General features: G+C 40.9%; 1 protein-coding gene across 1 annotated transcript in view; it reads right to left on the bottom strand.

Annotated features, from left to right (window-relative positions):
* The window catches only part of PTBP3 (polypyrimidine tract binding protein 3), an 83,477-nt gene that overhangs the window by 20,401 nt on the left and 46,967 nt on the right, over window positions 1-16,109 (bottom strand). The window contains exons 3-6 of the mRNA XM_058672301.1: window positions 13,390-13,559; window positions 5,739-5,885; window positions 2,259-2,423; window positions 1,487-1,597 (exon numbers count right to left, since the gene is read on the bottom strand). Of these exons, the coding sequence (XP_058528284.1) occupies window positions 1,487-1,597; window positions 2,259-2,423; window positions 5,739-5,885; window positions 13,390-13,559 (593 nt within the window). The remainder of the gene's footprint in view (window positions 1-1,486; window positions 1,598-2,258; window positions 2,424-5,738; window positions 5,886-13,389; window positions 13,560-16,109) is intronic.

The raw sequence follows: 16,109 nt of genomic DNA, 5'->3' as shown, positions 1-16,109 counted from the left end.
GTTATATATTTGTTACTACTTGTGTAAGTATAAGGGGGAAGAAGAAAATCTTACTTTCTGTCAGAAAGAAAAATCATACTTTTTGTGTTGAAGTCAAACAAAATGTACAGGCTTGGAAAACTACTGCATACTTGTATTACAGAAATATTATGCTTTTTTACCTATAGTAAACAGACACATGTATCTCACATTTCATCTTAATTCATTCTGGTACAGTTCATAGGGATTAGCATAAAATAAAATTTTTGTAATGGTAGTTTTCAGAAGCATAAAAATAGATTGACATTCTACTCCTCTTTTAAATCTATTCTGTTGCACTAATAAGCCAAGGAGAAATTTGAAATCAGTGTGACTAAAAGTCAATACACCTTTCGTTGATTACTAGTCATATGTGGCCCCTTACATTCCCTAAATGACCAAATTTACAAAACATTTATAAAAACTGGGGTCAGCACTGTGGCACAACAGGCTGGGCTTCAGCCTGCAGCGTTGGCATCCAACATGGGCAACTGTTTTAAGTTCTGGCTGCTCCCCTTCACTCCAGCTCCCTGCTGATGGCCTGGGAAAGCGGCAGAGGATGGACCAGGTGCTTGGGCTACTACACCCACGTGGGAGACCTGGAAGAAGCTCCAGGCTCCAGGCTTCAGATCAGCCCAGCTGTGGTGGCTATGGCCATTTGGGGAAGGAATCAGTAGATGCCAAGATTTGCCTTTCAAATAAAAAGTAAAAAACTTTTTTAGAAATATGTAAGAACCAAAATATGTAACAGCAAAACATAAAACACACTGATTCTTAATAATGACAGGAATGTCATCATTATAATGGTGCAAGACGAAATACACAAGTAGAGTGTACATTGAATAGACAGTGATATTGCCACTCAAGCCTATCTGTGAGTATAAACTAGAAACGATTCAGACACTAATCCATAAAATTTTGGGGAATGGGTATACCTCAACAGGAGATATCTCTCATATATCCAACTGATTTGAAGCTTTAAGGCTTGGTTTAAAAGCCAAGCACTCATGTTCTTTGCAATCTTAACACATGAGGAACGATAAGAAGAAATACACAAGATTCTTTCAGCTGTAAGAAATAACAGAACGGGCCCGGCGGCGTGGCCTCGCAGCTGAAATCCTCACCTTGAATGCGACGGGATCCCATATGGGCGCCGGTTCTAATTCCGGCAGCTCCACTTCCCATCCAGCTTCCTGCTTGTGGCCTGGGAAAGCAGTCGAGGACGGCCCAAAGCTTTGGGACCCTGCACCCGCGTGGGAGACCCGGAAGAGGTTCCAGGTTCCCGGCATCGGATTGGCGCAGCACCGGCCCGTTGCGGCTCACTTGGGGAGTGAATCATTGGACGAAGATCTTCCTCTCTGTCTCTCCTCTCTGTATATCTGACTTTCCAATAAAGATAAATAAATCTTAAAAAAAATAAAGAAATAACAGAAGTAGTAACAGAAACGTGAAGAAAGATCATCATTACCATTTTGGCATAATGTGCATTCACTGGGTCGGCATACTGAAGCAAGGCCTGAAACTGATTATTCTTTGTAAAGGTGATAATCTTCAAGACAGTGCCAAACTTAGAAAATATCTAGAAAAAAAGTTTATTTTAGGTCACATCTTAGTAAAACATTGTTTCTCCCTTTCTCTCTAACCCTGTCTTTTGAGTAAGCAAAATAAATAAATTGAGCCCAGCGTGGTAGCCTAGCAGCTAAAGTCCTTGTCTTGCATGCCTGAATCCCATATGGGTGTCGGTTCTAATTTCAGCAGCCCCGCTTCCTAACCAGTTCTCTGCCTGTGGCCTGGGAAAGTAGCTGAAGACTGCCCAAAGCCATGAGACTCTGCATCCGCCTGGGAATCCCGGAAGAGCTCCTGGATCCTGGCTTTGGATCAGTTCAACTTGGGCCACTGCAACCACTTAGGGAGTGAATCAGCTGATGGAAGACAATCCTCTGTCTCTCTTCCTCTTTTCCAATAAAAATAAATATATCTTAAAAACAAATAAATAATAGTGGGGCACGGTATTTTAATGCACATAACTTCCTATACATATTTTTAAATCAAGTACTAAGGGGAAAAAAAGCCTTGCAAAAAGCTCTAATTGACACTATTTTTGGTGTAGAAAAGACATTATTTCAATCAATATATCAATCAATATATCAGCCCCCAACCAACAACTTAAAAACCTTAAATATAAAACACCAAGTTTCAGATATATTTGGCTAAGCTTTCGTAAGAGGAAGCCTGCTTACCTGATGAAGAACTTCCAGAGTAACAGGGTAAAAGAGGTTTTCAATAATTATTCGGAGCACAGGGCTCTGCCCAGGCAGGATGGTGCTCTCGTTGGAAGGCGCTCCGGCAAGGCCCAGGCCTCCTGACTGCACAGCACTGACAGCCTGCAGAGCAGCTTGGGCTCGCTAGGGAACAAGCCAAAGGCAGAACTTCTTGTTATACACAAGCATGACAAAAAATCTAAAACTATGTAGGTACAAAACAGTATTAAGGAACAGAAATAAACATATATACACATTTTCTGTCTGGATGCACAGATCCTAAATTCATTATCAGTGCAGAACCAAGAACTCCTTACTTATCACAATGATACCGAACTGAACAGAACTAGTTAATTTGAAGAAAATTCTGAGACTGCACACTGAGGAAGAAATAGATTTTGCACGTGATTTTTTCCCTTAATTGTTAATAAAACAGGGAAAACAGACAAATGTGAAAGCAACACTAAAGATTACCTAAAGTCACTCAAATACTTCTTTTTTGACTAATTCAGCTCTAACACCTCTAGCTAGTTTAGCCAAGGACAGAAGCTACGCTGCCTCGCAGTACACAAAGGAAGGGATCCTGGCTAGCAGCATCAGAGTCCGGGCAAAGTAGGGGAGCAGTGATGCGGCACGACGCCTGGCAAGGGAACTCTGAGCCCAAACAAGGTTAAGAAAGGTATCTATGTGTGGGAAGGTGGTCTACTGTTGACCTCTGGATCCGAGAAACACAAGATGAAGGCCAGTCGGTTGTGCTCTATACTAACCTGCCAGAAGGCAGTGGACGTCAGCCCCAAGTGCCTGGGTTCCTGCCACCCATGAGAATCCCAGAAGGACCTGCAGGCTCCTGGGTTCAGCCTGGCCCAGCACTGGCTGCTAAAGGTATTTGAGACTGAATCAGCAGAAAGAGGTCTTGCTTTTTATTATCCCCTCTTGCCCCACTTTCTCTGTATCATTCTGGCTTGCTAATAAATAAATAATAATAAATATTAATAAACACTTATCCCCCCCCTTAAAAAAAAAGTACATGGAGAGGAAGAGTGGCCAGGCCTTAACTGTCAGACCCAACCAGAGCTGGGAGGAGATGCACACAGAGCAGGTTGAGTAACAGGGTGCGATCAGCATGAACAGAGTGAAGAGGAGGCCCATGGGCAGGTTAAGCAGGCACTCAACACAGGGACAGCTTGGCATGGGCATTAGAATCACAGTGCAAGTTTCAAAATCCTCCACTACAAGGAACCAGGGGGCTCTAAAAAGAGCTGACTCCAAAAGCTGGGAATAAAAAGCACAAGATGAGTGTGAAACATCTGTGGTTCTGCAGAATTTTCTGTCTCTTTGGTTTTGTTTTATTTCACCAGCATGCAAGGAATTGTTCAAAGACTGATGGGGCCAAGTCCAAAGGACATAGAAGTCAGTTTGAAGAAGCTCCCATTGACAAAATGTGGGACAATCTGAGAATTAAAATAATCAAAATCCATCAAATACATCTGATATTTACAATACATTAAAGTACTTTCCCACAAACAAATATTCCTTCCCTTTAATGATTACAGTGAAACTCTGTATCTTCACGGTCCATATTTTCAGATCCAACAAACTTGAAACGCAGCTATTGCAACTGAGAGCTGAAATTTTATTTAACTGATTCATAGCCACATATGGCTAACTAATGGCTAAGATACTGAACATCACAGCAACAAGTATATGTAGGGAAACATTGTTATTAAAATGAATAAATCTGAAGACTAAGCACATAGAAGCCAAAGTAAATCTAATCTCACTGACCTCTTTCCTTCACTATGTCATTAGTCATTTTTATTAAAAACATTGCATGTAATGGTTTGCTGCTGTAAGGCACCTTCACTGCTGTTACTGGTGCTATTTTTCCCTTCCTCTTCCTACAAGCAATATCACAGCAGAAAATTCTGAGAAACCATGGCATGTACTATCCTAATCATTCTACAGTTGTCAATACCCACAGTTAAGAGCACTAGACACAGAATCAAAGACCTGTAAAACTTTCCCCTAGATCAAGAACACATGGGCCAAGCTTGCTCTTTTGATAACTTTTTAACTTATTCTTATTTTCCATTTTACAACTTTTTAGGTGTAAGTCTTCTCCCTCTTCTTCCATCTCCCTTCTCCATTCCCTATTGTCCCCTATATTTTACAATAATATAGTACTTCAGCTATAGTCTCAACTCCAGCACCCTTTTTACACGTCATGGCATTGGAGGCATACGCAATGGGATGTATTACCATAACTTACAGTTCCAAGTACCAGCTGCTCCACTTCACACCCAGCTCCCTGTTAATGGTCTGGGAAAGCAGTGGAGGATGGCCCCAGGCATGGGAGAGCCAGAAGAAGCTGCTGATACCCAGCTTCAGACCAGCCCAGCTCTGTGGGATCTGTGGCCATTTGGAGAGTGAACCAGCAAACAGAAGATCTCTCTCTCAAATCCAAATGTGTGTGACATACGTGTGCGCTAAATGGCCACTAGCATCCCAAATAGGTGCCTGTTAAGAGTCCTGGTTGCTCCAACTTGGATATCCAGCTCCTTGCTAATGTCTCTGGGAAGGCAGCAGATGATGGCCCAAGTGCATCCATGCGGGAAGCCTAGACAGAGCTTCAGGCTTCCCCGTTTTGGTTTGGCTCAGACCCAGTGGCTGCAGCCATTTGGAAAGTAAACTAGCAAATGGCAGACCACTCTCAGTCATACTGCCTTTCAAATAAATAAATCTTTTAAAAAATGTACTTGCCTTAAATAACTTCAAATTACTATTTTCATTACTTAGCACAGAAATACACAAAAGATTCAACATAAACTATATAAAAACAAAAAGAAGAAGACAAAGTAAGAAATACAGATAGTCTATAATCTACATTCATTTTATGGAATCAAGAATCATGCCATGAGATACTAGAAATGTGGTGTAGTAGGATAAGCCATAGTTTGTTGATAACGGCACCCCCTACTAAAGTGTCGATTCAGGTATTGGTTGAACAGCTGCCAACTCAGCTTCCTGTTAATATACCAAAGAAGGCAGCAGACGAGCCAAGCGCCTGGCCCTGGCAATGTGGGAAACCAGGACCTGGCTGTTATGGACATTTGTGGAGTCAACCAGTGGATGAAGATCTTGTACCTCTATCTTTTCCTCTCTGACACTTCTGCCTTGAAATAAACAAGGGAATGTGTAAAACACAACATTGAATGAACCATTTTAACGATATTAAAAACTTTATTTAACATCACAAAAGCATCACTTAACTTCTGACTTTTCTATATATTTTGTAAAAAGGAAATGAAATAAATGACTTGTGAAATTAATTTCAGATCTGAGATTTTAATAGGCATTCTACAATAAATGTTTTTTCTCCTTTTTCATAGTAGAAAGTTTCAAAGAAGAAGATAAGCATCAGTAATTTGTATTTTAAAATTCCCTCACTTTAATACTTACAGCCTGATTAGGTAGATTGTCAGTCTTGAGTTCTCTGTGATTGGAAAACTGAATATAAACAGGCTGGCTTCGAAGGTGAGGTGTTACAGGAGTGTAATAATTCACCATGGTAACAGCAGCTTCCTCAGAAGCCATTTCTAGGAAGGCCTGCAATAAACACAAAAAAGTAAAGTGACAGCTCATCTTTCCTTCAAAGATAGTTAGGAACTACTTCCTCATTCTAGCATGCTCTAAAATCTCAAACACCCTGGGCATGCACCTTGGCACAGCAAGTGAAGTTGTTGCCTATGTCACCTGGTTTCCACACGCGCACCTGCTGAGTCCTAACTGCTCTGCTTCCTAGCCAGCTCCCTGCTAATGAACCTGGGAGAGCAGCAGAAGATGGCCCAGATGCTTGGGTCCCAGCATCTACAGGGGTGACCCAGAAGAAGCTCAACTCTGCTCTGGATGTTGTAGTTATTTAGGGGGATGAACAAGCAGAAGAAAGATATTTCTCTGTCTCTGCCGTCTCTCCATGTAACTCTTGAAATAAAAATACAAATCTTAAAAACCAACAAATCAACCAACTCTCATATATTCTTGACAACGATAACATTGCTCCCAAGGGAATGGTTAAACAAAATTTTTTATGCATTAAAATACATCATTATGTGTTAACACATTTGAAAAGTGGGACTCCACAAATAATTTGGGATTGGGAAACTCCCAGTTGAGTAGATGATTTTATAGGATTTTTTGGGTTCTCCTCTAAATTTTGATGCTTCTAAAAATCTAAAAACAAATTTTAATGCATGTATCAGCATTAAAGCTTGATCCTTTCAAACCCTGACATTTGAAATTTCACAAAATCTTGAAGCCAAAAGGCTACAAATACTGTCTCAGCTGCACCACTTCCAATTCCCCTCCCTGCTATGTGCCTGGGAGTCAGCAGAGCATAGCTCAAGCATATGGGACTCTGCACTCATATGGACACCAGGATGAAGCTCCTGGCTTCACCCTGGCCTGCCCCTGGCCAGTCAGCCATTTGGGGAGAGAACCAGCAGATGGAACATTTCTCTCTCTCCTTATTCTCTAACTCTACCTTTCAAAGAAAGAAAGAAATCTTCAAACAAATACAGAGATGATAAAATTTCATGGAATAATTACTGGAAAGGAAGGGGTCTGGAAAGCCTTTATAAGAAAACAAAAAAGCAAAACTATGCTTGACAAACACTGCTCTAACCTCCAAATTCTTAAACAGATGAAGCTTAATGATTTATTCTCTTACTTATGCATAAAAACTATTTATAAATAAAATTAAAGACAATATCAACTTTTCTCAGTAAGTTTTATTATATCATGGCTTGTCAACTAGAACCCAGCATGCTTCAGCAAGGACTGAGAATGATGAGTCTAATTAGAACTTTGACTTAGCTGTGATATTTGATCATTATCACCTTTGAGGCTCATCTACAACACGCAGTGCTGCCAAAACCGATCTAAGCTTCTTTGTAGTTCTAACAAGAGTTCTTGTTAGGTAGTCTAACTGGGAATTCATATGAGAGAACTATTAAAAGCTATCCCCTGGAAGCATTTATTTAAAATTATAGTAACAGCTTTTAGTTTTGCCTTTTATCTATCTCTAGGTTTTAGAAGAAATAGAAATAAATGGAAAATCAATAGCTATATAAAATAATAAAGCTGGCTGGAAATTTCACAATTTCAAACTCTTTACTATAGTCAACTTCTAAAATACTGGTATGCTTCCAATTAACATCATTCCATACTTTTGAACAAAAATTACATATAAATTTGCAGAATGTTTCTCTATTTTACAGTTACATGTTCATGTGCACATGGAAAGGCAATATACACAATATTCAAATGTATGTTTATGTGTATAACATCACACTAAACTGATTGCAAAAGGGACAGATTTATAGAATATTGCATTTTAAATAATTCTATACTTCTGAACTTTTCACATTAAGAATGTGAAGATTTTTTAATTGTTTAAAGAACTGTCAAGACAAGAATTATCTTCTCAAGCCTTCCTTGAAGAGGTTTTCATCTCTTTCTCACCATCCTACCCATCACCCTGCTAGTACCTTCCAATCCCCAACTTCCCACCAAAGGACAGAGTTATACGGCGTTAACTAGTATTCCTTAGGGCCCAGAGCCACTTACTATTAAGGTTTTCTTTAATCAACACAAAGTTCTAGTTACACAATCCAAACAATTTCTCACTTCAAAAGAGCATTTCATTATCAAGTATATAGGATCGAATTCTTCAACTTATACATAGAAAATATGTTCTTATTAATAACAAAATCTACTGAACACAAGAAATAGCAATATATATAAATCAAATTCCTTAGTTGTCAAATGCTGCAATATGAAGTCTGGTAAAGGAATACTAACTGGATACACATTATATATAAAGTATGCTTGCTGTATAAGTATGTCAAACATATAACTGTTCAAATAACTAGTCTGTGAGCAGTGCTACTGGACATACGACAGAGGAACAAATATCACAAATCAATCCACAATAAACATAAAATTCCACTACCCTGAAGGGATAAAATGGACTGCAACACACTTACACTACCTAAAAGCTGTAAAATATCCATGATACACACTAACTATACAATTGTATCATAATATACTTTTTAAAAGACCACTTATAAAAGGTGACCAAAGAACCACATGAAATAGAAGTATTTTATTTCTTTTTTTAAAATTTATTTTTATTTGAAAGTCAGACATAGATAGAGGAGGAAAAGACAGAGAGGAAGATCTTCCGTCTGCTGATTTACTCCCCAAGTGATCGCAATGGCCAGAGCTGAGGTGATCCAAAGCCAGGAGCCCAGAGCCTCCTCCAGGTCTCCCATGTGGGTGAAGGGTCCCAAAGCTTTGGGCTGTCTTCCACTGCTTTCCCAAGCCACAAGGAGGGAGCTGGATGGGAAGCGGGGCTGTCGAGACATGAACCAGCACCCATGTGGGATCCCAGCATGTGCAAGGTGGGAAGTTTAGCCACTAGGCTACTGTACTGAGCCCGAAATAACAGCATTTTCTATCTGGTCTTAAGTATTTTTCAACATACAAACTTAAATGTTAATAATACTTACTACATTGGGTAGAGAATATATTTCTGCTAATTCCTTGATAAATATTAATAGCTAACTCAATTTAAATATAAGTCACATAAAGGAAAAACTACATAATTTTGTGGAATACATGATTCAAGTTATAGGAACATGTCACAGAAAATATGTAACAGCTAAGCTTAAATGTAGAAATACATTTTTCCATATGGGATATGAAAAATAAATTATTTACGTTTTTCTAAAGCATCTGGTCACACAGTTCGTACTTCAAAACGTGGGATGCAGATAAAAACCAAAAGTCACTACCCAGAAGAAGACTGGAAAAAATAATCATTGCTCCATGGGTAACACTTCGCCTCCAAATGCTCCAAGAAGGGTCACTATCCACAAGCAGCTTTTTTTTAAAATATTTATTTATTTTTATTGGAAAGTCAGATATACAGAGAGGAGAGACAGAGAAGAAGGTCTTCGTCCAAATGTTCACTCCCCAAGCGGCCGCAACGGCTGGAGCTGAGCCAATCTGAAGCCAGGAGCCAAGAGCCTCTTCTGGGTCTCCCACATAGGTGCAGGGTCCCCAAGCTTTGGGCCGTCCTCCACTGCTTTCCTAGCCCACAAGCAGGGAGCTGGATGGGAAGCGGGGCTGCCAGGATTAGAACCAGTGCCCATTTGGGATCCCAGCACATTCAAGGCGAGGACCTTAACCACTGCACAGTTGTACCGGACCCCACAGTTTTTGTGACTTACACTAAAATTTCTCACTGAATTGTTTTTCTAAAGAAATAGCTTCTAAATAGGATTTTTCATCAAAAGACAAGCAGTTAATCTAACAGATTAAGTTAGCTCACTCAGAATCAATAACACAGACACAGAAAATTGGGAAGTTAGCTACTATGTCTCTCATAAGCCACTTAATCATTAGATCTGGCTGTGTTGAGTCTTTCCAGATCACACAAGCCTTGTCATTTTCAAAAGCAGAAAATGTGCTTCCAAGTGGTAAGCCTGAACTATCTTCAACAAATGTAAAATAAATGTACAAGCACAAGGGCCTAGTGCTAAACCACGTTCAACTTCTCTGGATCTTAAGTAAACTTACTGGAATTAAATGGGTGAACTAATAAAATAGTTTGCAAAAGATAGTACACTGAGTTAGGCTGTCATTCACTCTCTTTCACACTTCTCAGTTAATTATAAATGCAGCTATGTGTTTCTTTTTTACTTAAGATTTTAAATGTTTTTAATTTAAAAATTATTGGAAAGTCAGATATACAGAGAGGAGAGACAAAAAGGAAGATCTTCCACCCACTGATTCACTCCCCACATGGCTGCAATGGCCAGAGCTGAGCCAATCCGGAGCCAGGAGCCAGGGCTTCCTCTAGGTCTCCCACACGGGTAACAGGGTACCAAGGCCTTAGGTCATCCTCGACTGCTTTCCTAGGCCACAAGCAGGGAGTGGGATGGGAAGCAGGGTTGCCAGGACATGGACCAGTGCCATGGGATCCCAGTGCATGCAAGGGGAGGACTTTAGCCAATAGGTTACTGTTCCAGGCCCAGCTATGTGTTTCTTGAATTTATTTATGTAAAACAGAAAGATCAAAAGGATGTATCTCAACAGACAACATCATCTTTAGGGTTCAGATTTGCTGTCCTTTTCATTGCAGTAATGTGCAGCTTTAAGAGGACTATCAGGACAACTAAAACCTCAGAAACAGTGCAGCAATGAACTGCAGAACTACACCGGGTTGGACCCAGAAGGCATGTGATTACTCAAATCAACATGACAAGCTTGATATTGTGAATTACATATTTAGTCTTATTAGGATTCCTTCCATACTCCCCAAATCCCTGGGATCCCACAAGAGATAGTCTTTCCGTATGCTAATGAGGTTGACTGAAGGTGGGAAGTCCCCAGCAATCTTCAGGATGTGGTCTGATGACCAGACAGATTAAGGCTAATTAGAGAGCTGGGACCTTCAGTTTCAACCCTAACCCCTGGGGATAGGAAACTGGCTAAATGTTAAATCAGCAGTGAAGGATTAAATTAATCATATCCACGTAATCCAGCTTCCATAAGAAACCAGAAGGTCAAGATCTGAAGAGACTCCAGATAATTGAACATACAGAGACTCACAAAGGGTGAGGAAGCTGTGTTCTCTGCTCACACATCTTCTCATCTGGCTGTTTTGTAGTACACTTCATAATAAACTAGTGATTTAAGTCTGGTGGCCATGAATTTTATCAAGCTACCCTAGTGGATTAATTCAATCCAAGGAGGGAGTTGTGAGAACCATTTATAGCCAGTTAGAGGGATGCCCAGCATCTAAAGAGGGGTCAGGGACCAGCCTTGAGAACTGGACCTCCAATTTATCAAGAGGCAGTCAGTGTCAGAACTGAACTGAGTTACAGAATGTCTCAGGGGTGTTTCCTGCAAAGTCGCTTGTTGCTGTGGAGCAGTACCTCCACCCCTATGTGAAGTCAGAGGAGCCTTCTGTGCTGATTCTGTGTGGGAGTAAAAGACAAAAAAGTTTGCTTTTGCCTTATAAGTACTACATGCTTACCTTGCAAATGAAAGACACACCTACAGTCTGGAACTAGGTCTCACTGAACCAGAGCAAACCAAGATGGAATCACTCAGTCTAAGCAGGGAAAGCAAATTCTCAAAGAGATCGTTTTTTCCATGAAGCCAGTCACAGCTTTCAATTAGGAAATTTACCTTTTATGAGAATAAAGTCCCCTCTGCTTTAAAAATTTCCTTTTAATCTTTTCTTTGGAAAGGCAGACTTGTAGAAAGAACAGAAAGAAGTATCTTCCATCCATACTTGGGTCACTCCCCAAGTGACTGCAACGGCTGGAACTGGGCCAATGCAAAGCCAGGAGCCAAGAGCTCCCCACCACCCCGGGTCTCCCAAGTGGGTGCAGAAACCCTCTACTGCTTTCCCAGGCCACCAGCAGGGAGCTAGAAGGTAAGTGGAGCAGCGCCCATATCGGATTCCAGGGTAAGCCAGGCGATAGCCACTAGGCTTTGCATTGGACCCAGTCCTCTCTGCTTTAACCCTTAAAGAAAAGTGATCTTGCCCATGCAATGGCTCAGTGCCTAATCCTCTGCCTGCATCCCATATGGGTGCTGATTTGTGTGAGGAATGTTTCAAACATCCCATTTTGAACCTGGCACCACTTCTTGCTTTCCCTTTTCACTGCTGGCAAAATTCGTGCTGGTTATCCACCAATGAAATGTAACCTCTAGGCATCTTACTTGAGAACCTCACCCACCATTCTCTTGTGGCCCCTTCCCCTAATCCCTGCTCACCTACCAATCACCTATGATAATCTCAGTCACCAACCCCTTGGGATCAACCCACAGCCCCCTTCCAATTCTCCATGCCCCCCACACCTTTCAGTCTCACCTAGGTCATATAAATGAGCCTCCACCACATGTGCCCCTCTTACTTTCTCCCCGTTTCTGGCTTCCCACCCCTCATCCTGCCACCCATGGCATGGGACGCTTTCCTTCCTGTTCTCCCGTTCCTACCCTGCTAGAATAAAGGACCTCCTAAGCACCTCGCTGTGACTGACATTTTGGCTTCTGGTAAACTTATTGTGAAACAAGGACTTGGCTGCAGAAATTAGGGGTGCAGAAGAACTTTAAATGCTTCTAACATGGGAAAGGAGTGGAGCATGACCCAAGCCTTGGTATTCTGCACCTGCACAGGAGATCCACAGAAGGCTCATCTCTGGCCACTGTAGCCATCTGGGGAGTGAATCAGCTGATGAAGATTTTTGTCTCTCCTTCTCTCTGTGAATCTGCCTTTCTAATATAAATAAATAAATCTTAAAAAAAAAGTAAGAAAGTGATCTGTAGCAACTATTTGTTTTTAAAACTTTGTTCTGGTTTTTGCATCTTACAAAAACCACTGGTTTGGCTATGCTCAGTGTAACACATATTGCATTTTACAAAATAAGGTGCTATTTGCTTTTGGAATTCAATTCAAACTCAATTTGACTTTTAAAAGTTACTGCAATTAAACTTTGGACCATATTATACATTTCCATCTAGATTTTTGTAAAACTTCAATTGGTCTTTAATTTGCCAAATTAGGTATAATTTACCCTTTTCTCACTATAAGCCAACTCAAGTAACAATAGATTAGGTTACTTTTACAAACCAGCCTGATACAAAACAAACAAACAAACAAAAAACTTCTTTGGAAAACTAATTTATAGAATGGGCACTGTGGCACAGCAGCTTATGATGCTACCTGGTGTCTGCATCTGACATTGGAGTGCCAGTTCCAGCTGCAGCTACTCTGCTTCTGGTCCAGCAGTGAGAGTCAGGCACCTGGACCCCACCTGCGTGAGACCTGAACAGAGTGCAGGTCCCTGGCCTAGGCCCGTATCAGCCTGGCTGTTACTCTCAGTTACTCTGCCTTTAAAATAAGTAAATCCTAAAGCAAAAACACCAACTTACATGCATTCAACAAACAAGATTAAGAAAATTAAAAACAAAATCAAGGAAATAACACTAATATCTGGAGATATTCCATGTCAAATTTTTAAATACAACATACCTGACTTTTTCCTTTCAACATCAAAAGATTAGTCACTTTGCCAAATGGTAGGCCTAATGATATGACCTCTGCTTCGGTGACATCACATGGAATTTTGCGAAGATGGAGAACACGGGAAGGCAAACAGGGAGGTCTATCTCCTTTAAATTTCTTGTTGTCATTCCCATTAGCTGAAAAACATAAGTTTTTTTTATTTACTAAAACTAATTTAGGCAGATACACTACATCAGCTATATTGTCACATTTGATCCCCTAAGAGTTTCAGGGCTTGCAAGTCAAGAAACTATGTGGGCTGAGTGGGAGGAAGAAACGAGGAAATGGAAAACAAAACCAAATACCTTTTAATGAACAGATTCTTCTGGTTTTTCACTGTGGGAATGCATTTTTAAAAAATGAGATCTGAAGTTTTACTTCACAAAAACTGTTAGGATAAACAAGTCACAGCGTATCAAGCAGAGACATGTACCACACAATTATTTCAGCCAGCAACTACATGAGGCTGAGTCCATAAGACTACAGTGAAATTCTAGAACAGCCTGAAACAGGTTCTTCAGGCAACACTGAGAATAAGGCAATACCATCGTAAGAGATGAACGCTGCACACAGGTTACTGCCCCTAAAGAGCCTGCAGTGTGATGAGATGTGCATGTAGAAGACAGTGACACTGACCATCCTGACCCCACGAAAGATTTGACTAATTATTTCTGTGTCTATTAAAAAAAAAAGAGGTTTAAAAATTATATAAAGTAAAAAAGTTACACTGAGCTGACACTAATTTATACAAAGAGACCTACTACTGCGCTGGTAAATTTTTTAAAAAGATTTTATTTATTATTATTATTTTTTATTGCAAAGTCAGAATTATAGAGAGAAGGAGAGAAAGAAGGACCCTCCATCCACTGGTTCACTCGCCAAGGAGCCACAACAGCCAGGGCTAAGCTACTCCAAAGCCAGGAGCCTCCCCTGGGTCTCCAGGGTCCCAATGTTTTGGACTGTCCTTGACTGTCCTCCCAGGCCACAGGCAAGAGGAAAGTGGAGCAGCCAGAACACAAACCAGCCCCGACATGGGATCCCAGCGTGTGCAAGGCAAGGACTTTAGCCACTAGGCTATCGTGCCAGGCCCACTGAACTGTCAATTTTACAATAGTGTTACAATGTCCTGGGTCTGCCTTTATATTCACTCATCAATTCACTGTTTTTATGTTTGGATAAGCTTACTTATTCAAATACCACTGTGCTATAATTGCCTGCAGTCAATTTGTAGGAGCAATGGGTAATACCACACAACCCAGGCGTATAGTACACTACATGTCTAGGTTTATGTATGTACACTGTATGGAGCTCACACAATCACCAAACTACCAGAAAATGCATTTGAAATCACTTAGGACACATTTTCCACATTGTACCTCATGCTAAGTGATGAGTGACTATATCTCAAAATACTCAAGTTTCTGTTATGAACAGAGAACAATACTTGTTTCTAAAGCATGAGAATGTTTCTAATTTATTTTTATTTCTTATTTTTTGTATTTATTGTTAGAGAAACACAATCAAGGAGAGCACTGTGGTATAGCAGGTTAAGCCCCTGGCTTGATGCCAGATTCCAAACTGGACTGTCTGCTTGTGTCCCGCCTGCTCCAGTTTCAATGCAGATCCTTGCTAATGCACCTGGGAGAGGGCAGGAACTGGCCCAGCTCTTACCCCTGCCACCACCCGTGGGAAATCCCTGTCTCTTGGCCCGAAGCCCAGCCAAGCCCCAACCCTGTAATTGACTTAGAGAACCAATAACCAATGCAAGATTTGTTTTTCTCTCTCTGTTTCACAATGCTGGATCTCTAGTTTTCCACTGCACTGCCAGATCTGAGTACCATAAACGTCCAAATTTTAGTTTAAAGGTAGCTTTTTAATTTTTACGTTTATTTGAGACAAACACAGTCAGACACAAAGATGCAGAGTTCCCACCAGCTGATTCATTCCCCAAAAGTCCATCAACTCCTAGGCCAGACCAGGACGTGCTAAAGCCAGGAGTCCACACCCCATCTGGGTCTCCTGTCATCAGCAGCTGCCTCTCCAGGTGTGCGTAACAAGGAGCTGAAATCAGGATGGACCAGGTCTTGAATTCAGGCACTCTGGTATGGGATGAACACAGCCTAAGTGGCACCTTAACTGATGGACCATATGCCCATTCCAACAATATCCTCTTAATGTCTGTAGGACCTTTCCAATAACGGTGATTTGTGTCTTTCCTCTTTTTTATTGGTGTGCCTAAAAGTGTTATTAATTTTACTGGATAAATAAAACATGATTATTTCTTTAATGTTTTCATACTGTTTTTATGTCACTGATCTTTTGTTTTCATCTTTTTTTATAAAGATTTATTTTATTTTTATTGCAAAGTCAGATATACAGGGGGAAGAGAGACAGAGAGGAAGATTTTCCATCTGATGATTCACTCCCCAAGTGACCACAACGGCTGGAACTGAGCTGATTCGATGCCAGGAGCCTGGAACCTTTTCCGGGTCGCCCAAGTGGGTGCAGGATCCCAAGGTTTTGGGCCTCGACTGCTTTCCCTGGTCACAAGCAGGGAGCTGGATGGAAAATGAGACTGTCGTGCAACGTACTGGTGCCCATTTGGGATCCCGGCACATACAAGGTGCAGACTTTAGCCACTAGGCTACCATGCTGGGCTCTACTCATATAATTTCAATACTTTCTTT

Source organism: Ochotona princeps, chromosome 14 (assembly GCF_030435755.1).
Source record: "Ochotona princeps isolate mOchPri1 chromosome 14, mOchPri1.hap1, whole genome shotgun sequence".
NCBI lineage: Eukaryota > Metazoa > Chordata > Mammalia > Lagomorpha > Ochotonidae > Ochotona > Ochotona princeps.
Note: the sequence above shows the minus strand (reverse complement) of the source record. Positions and strands in the feature narration are given on the sequence as shown.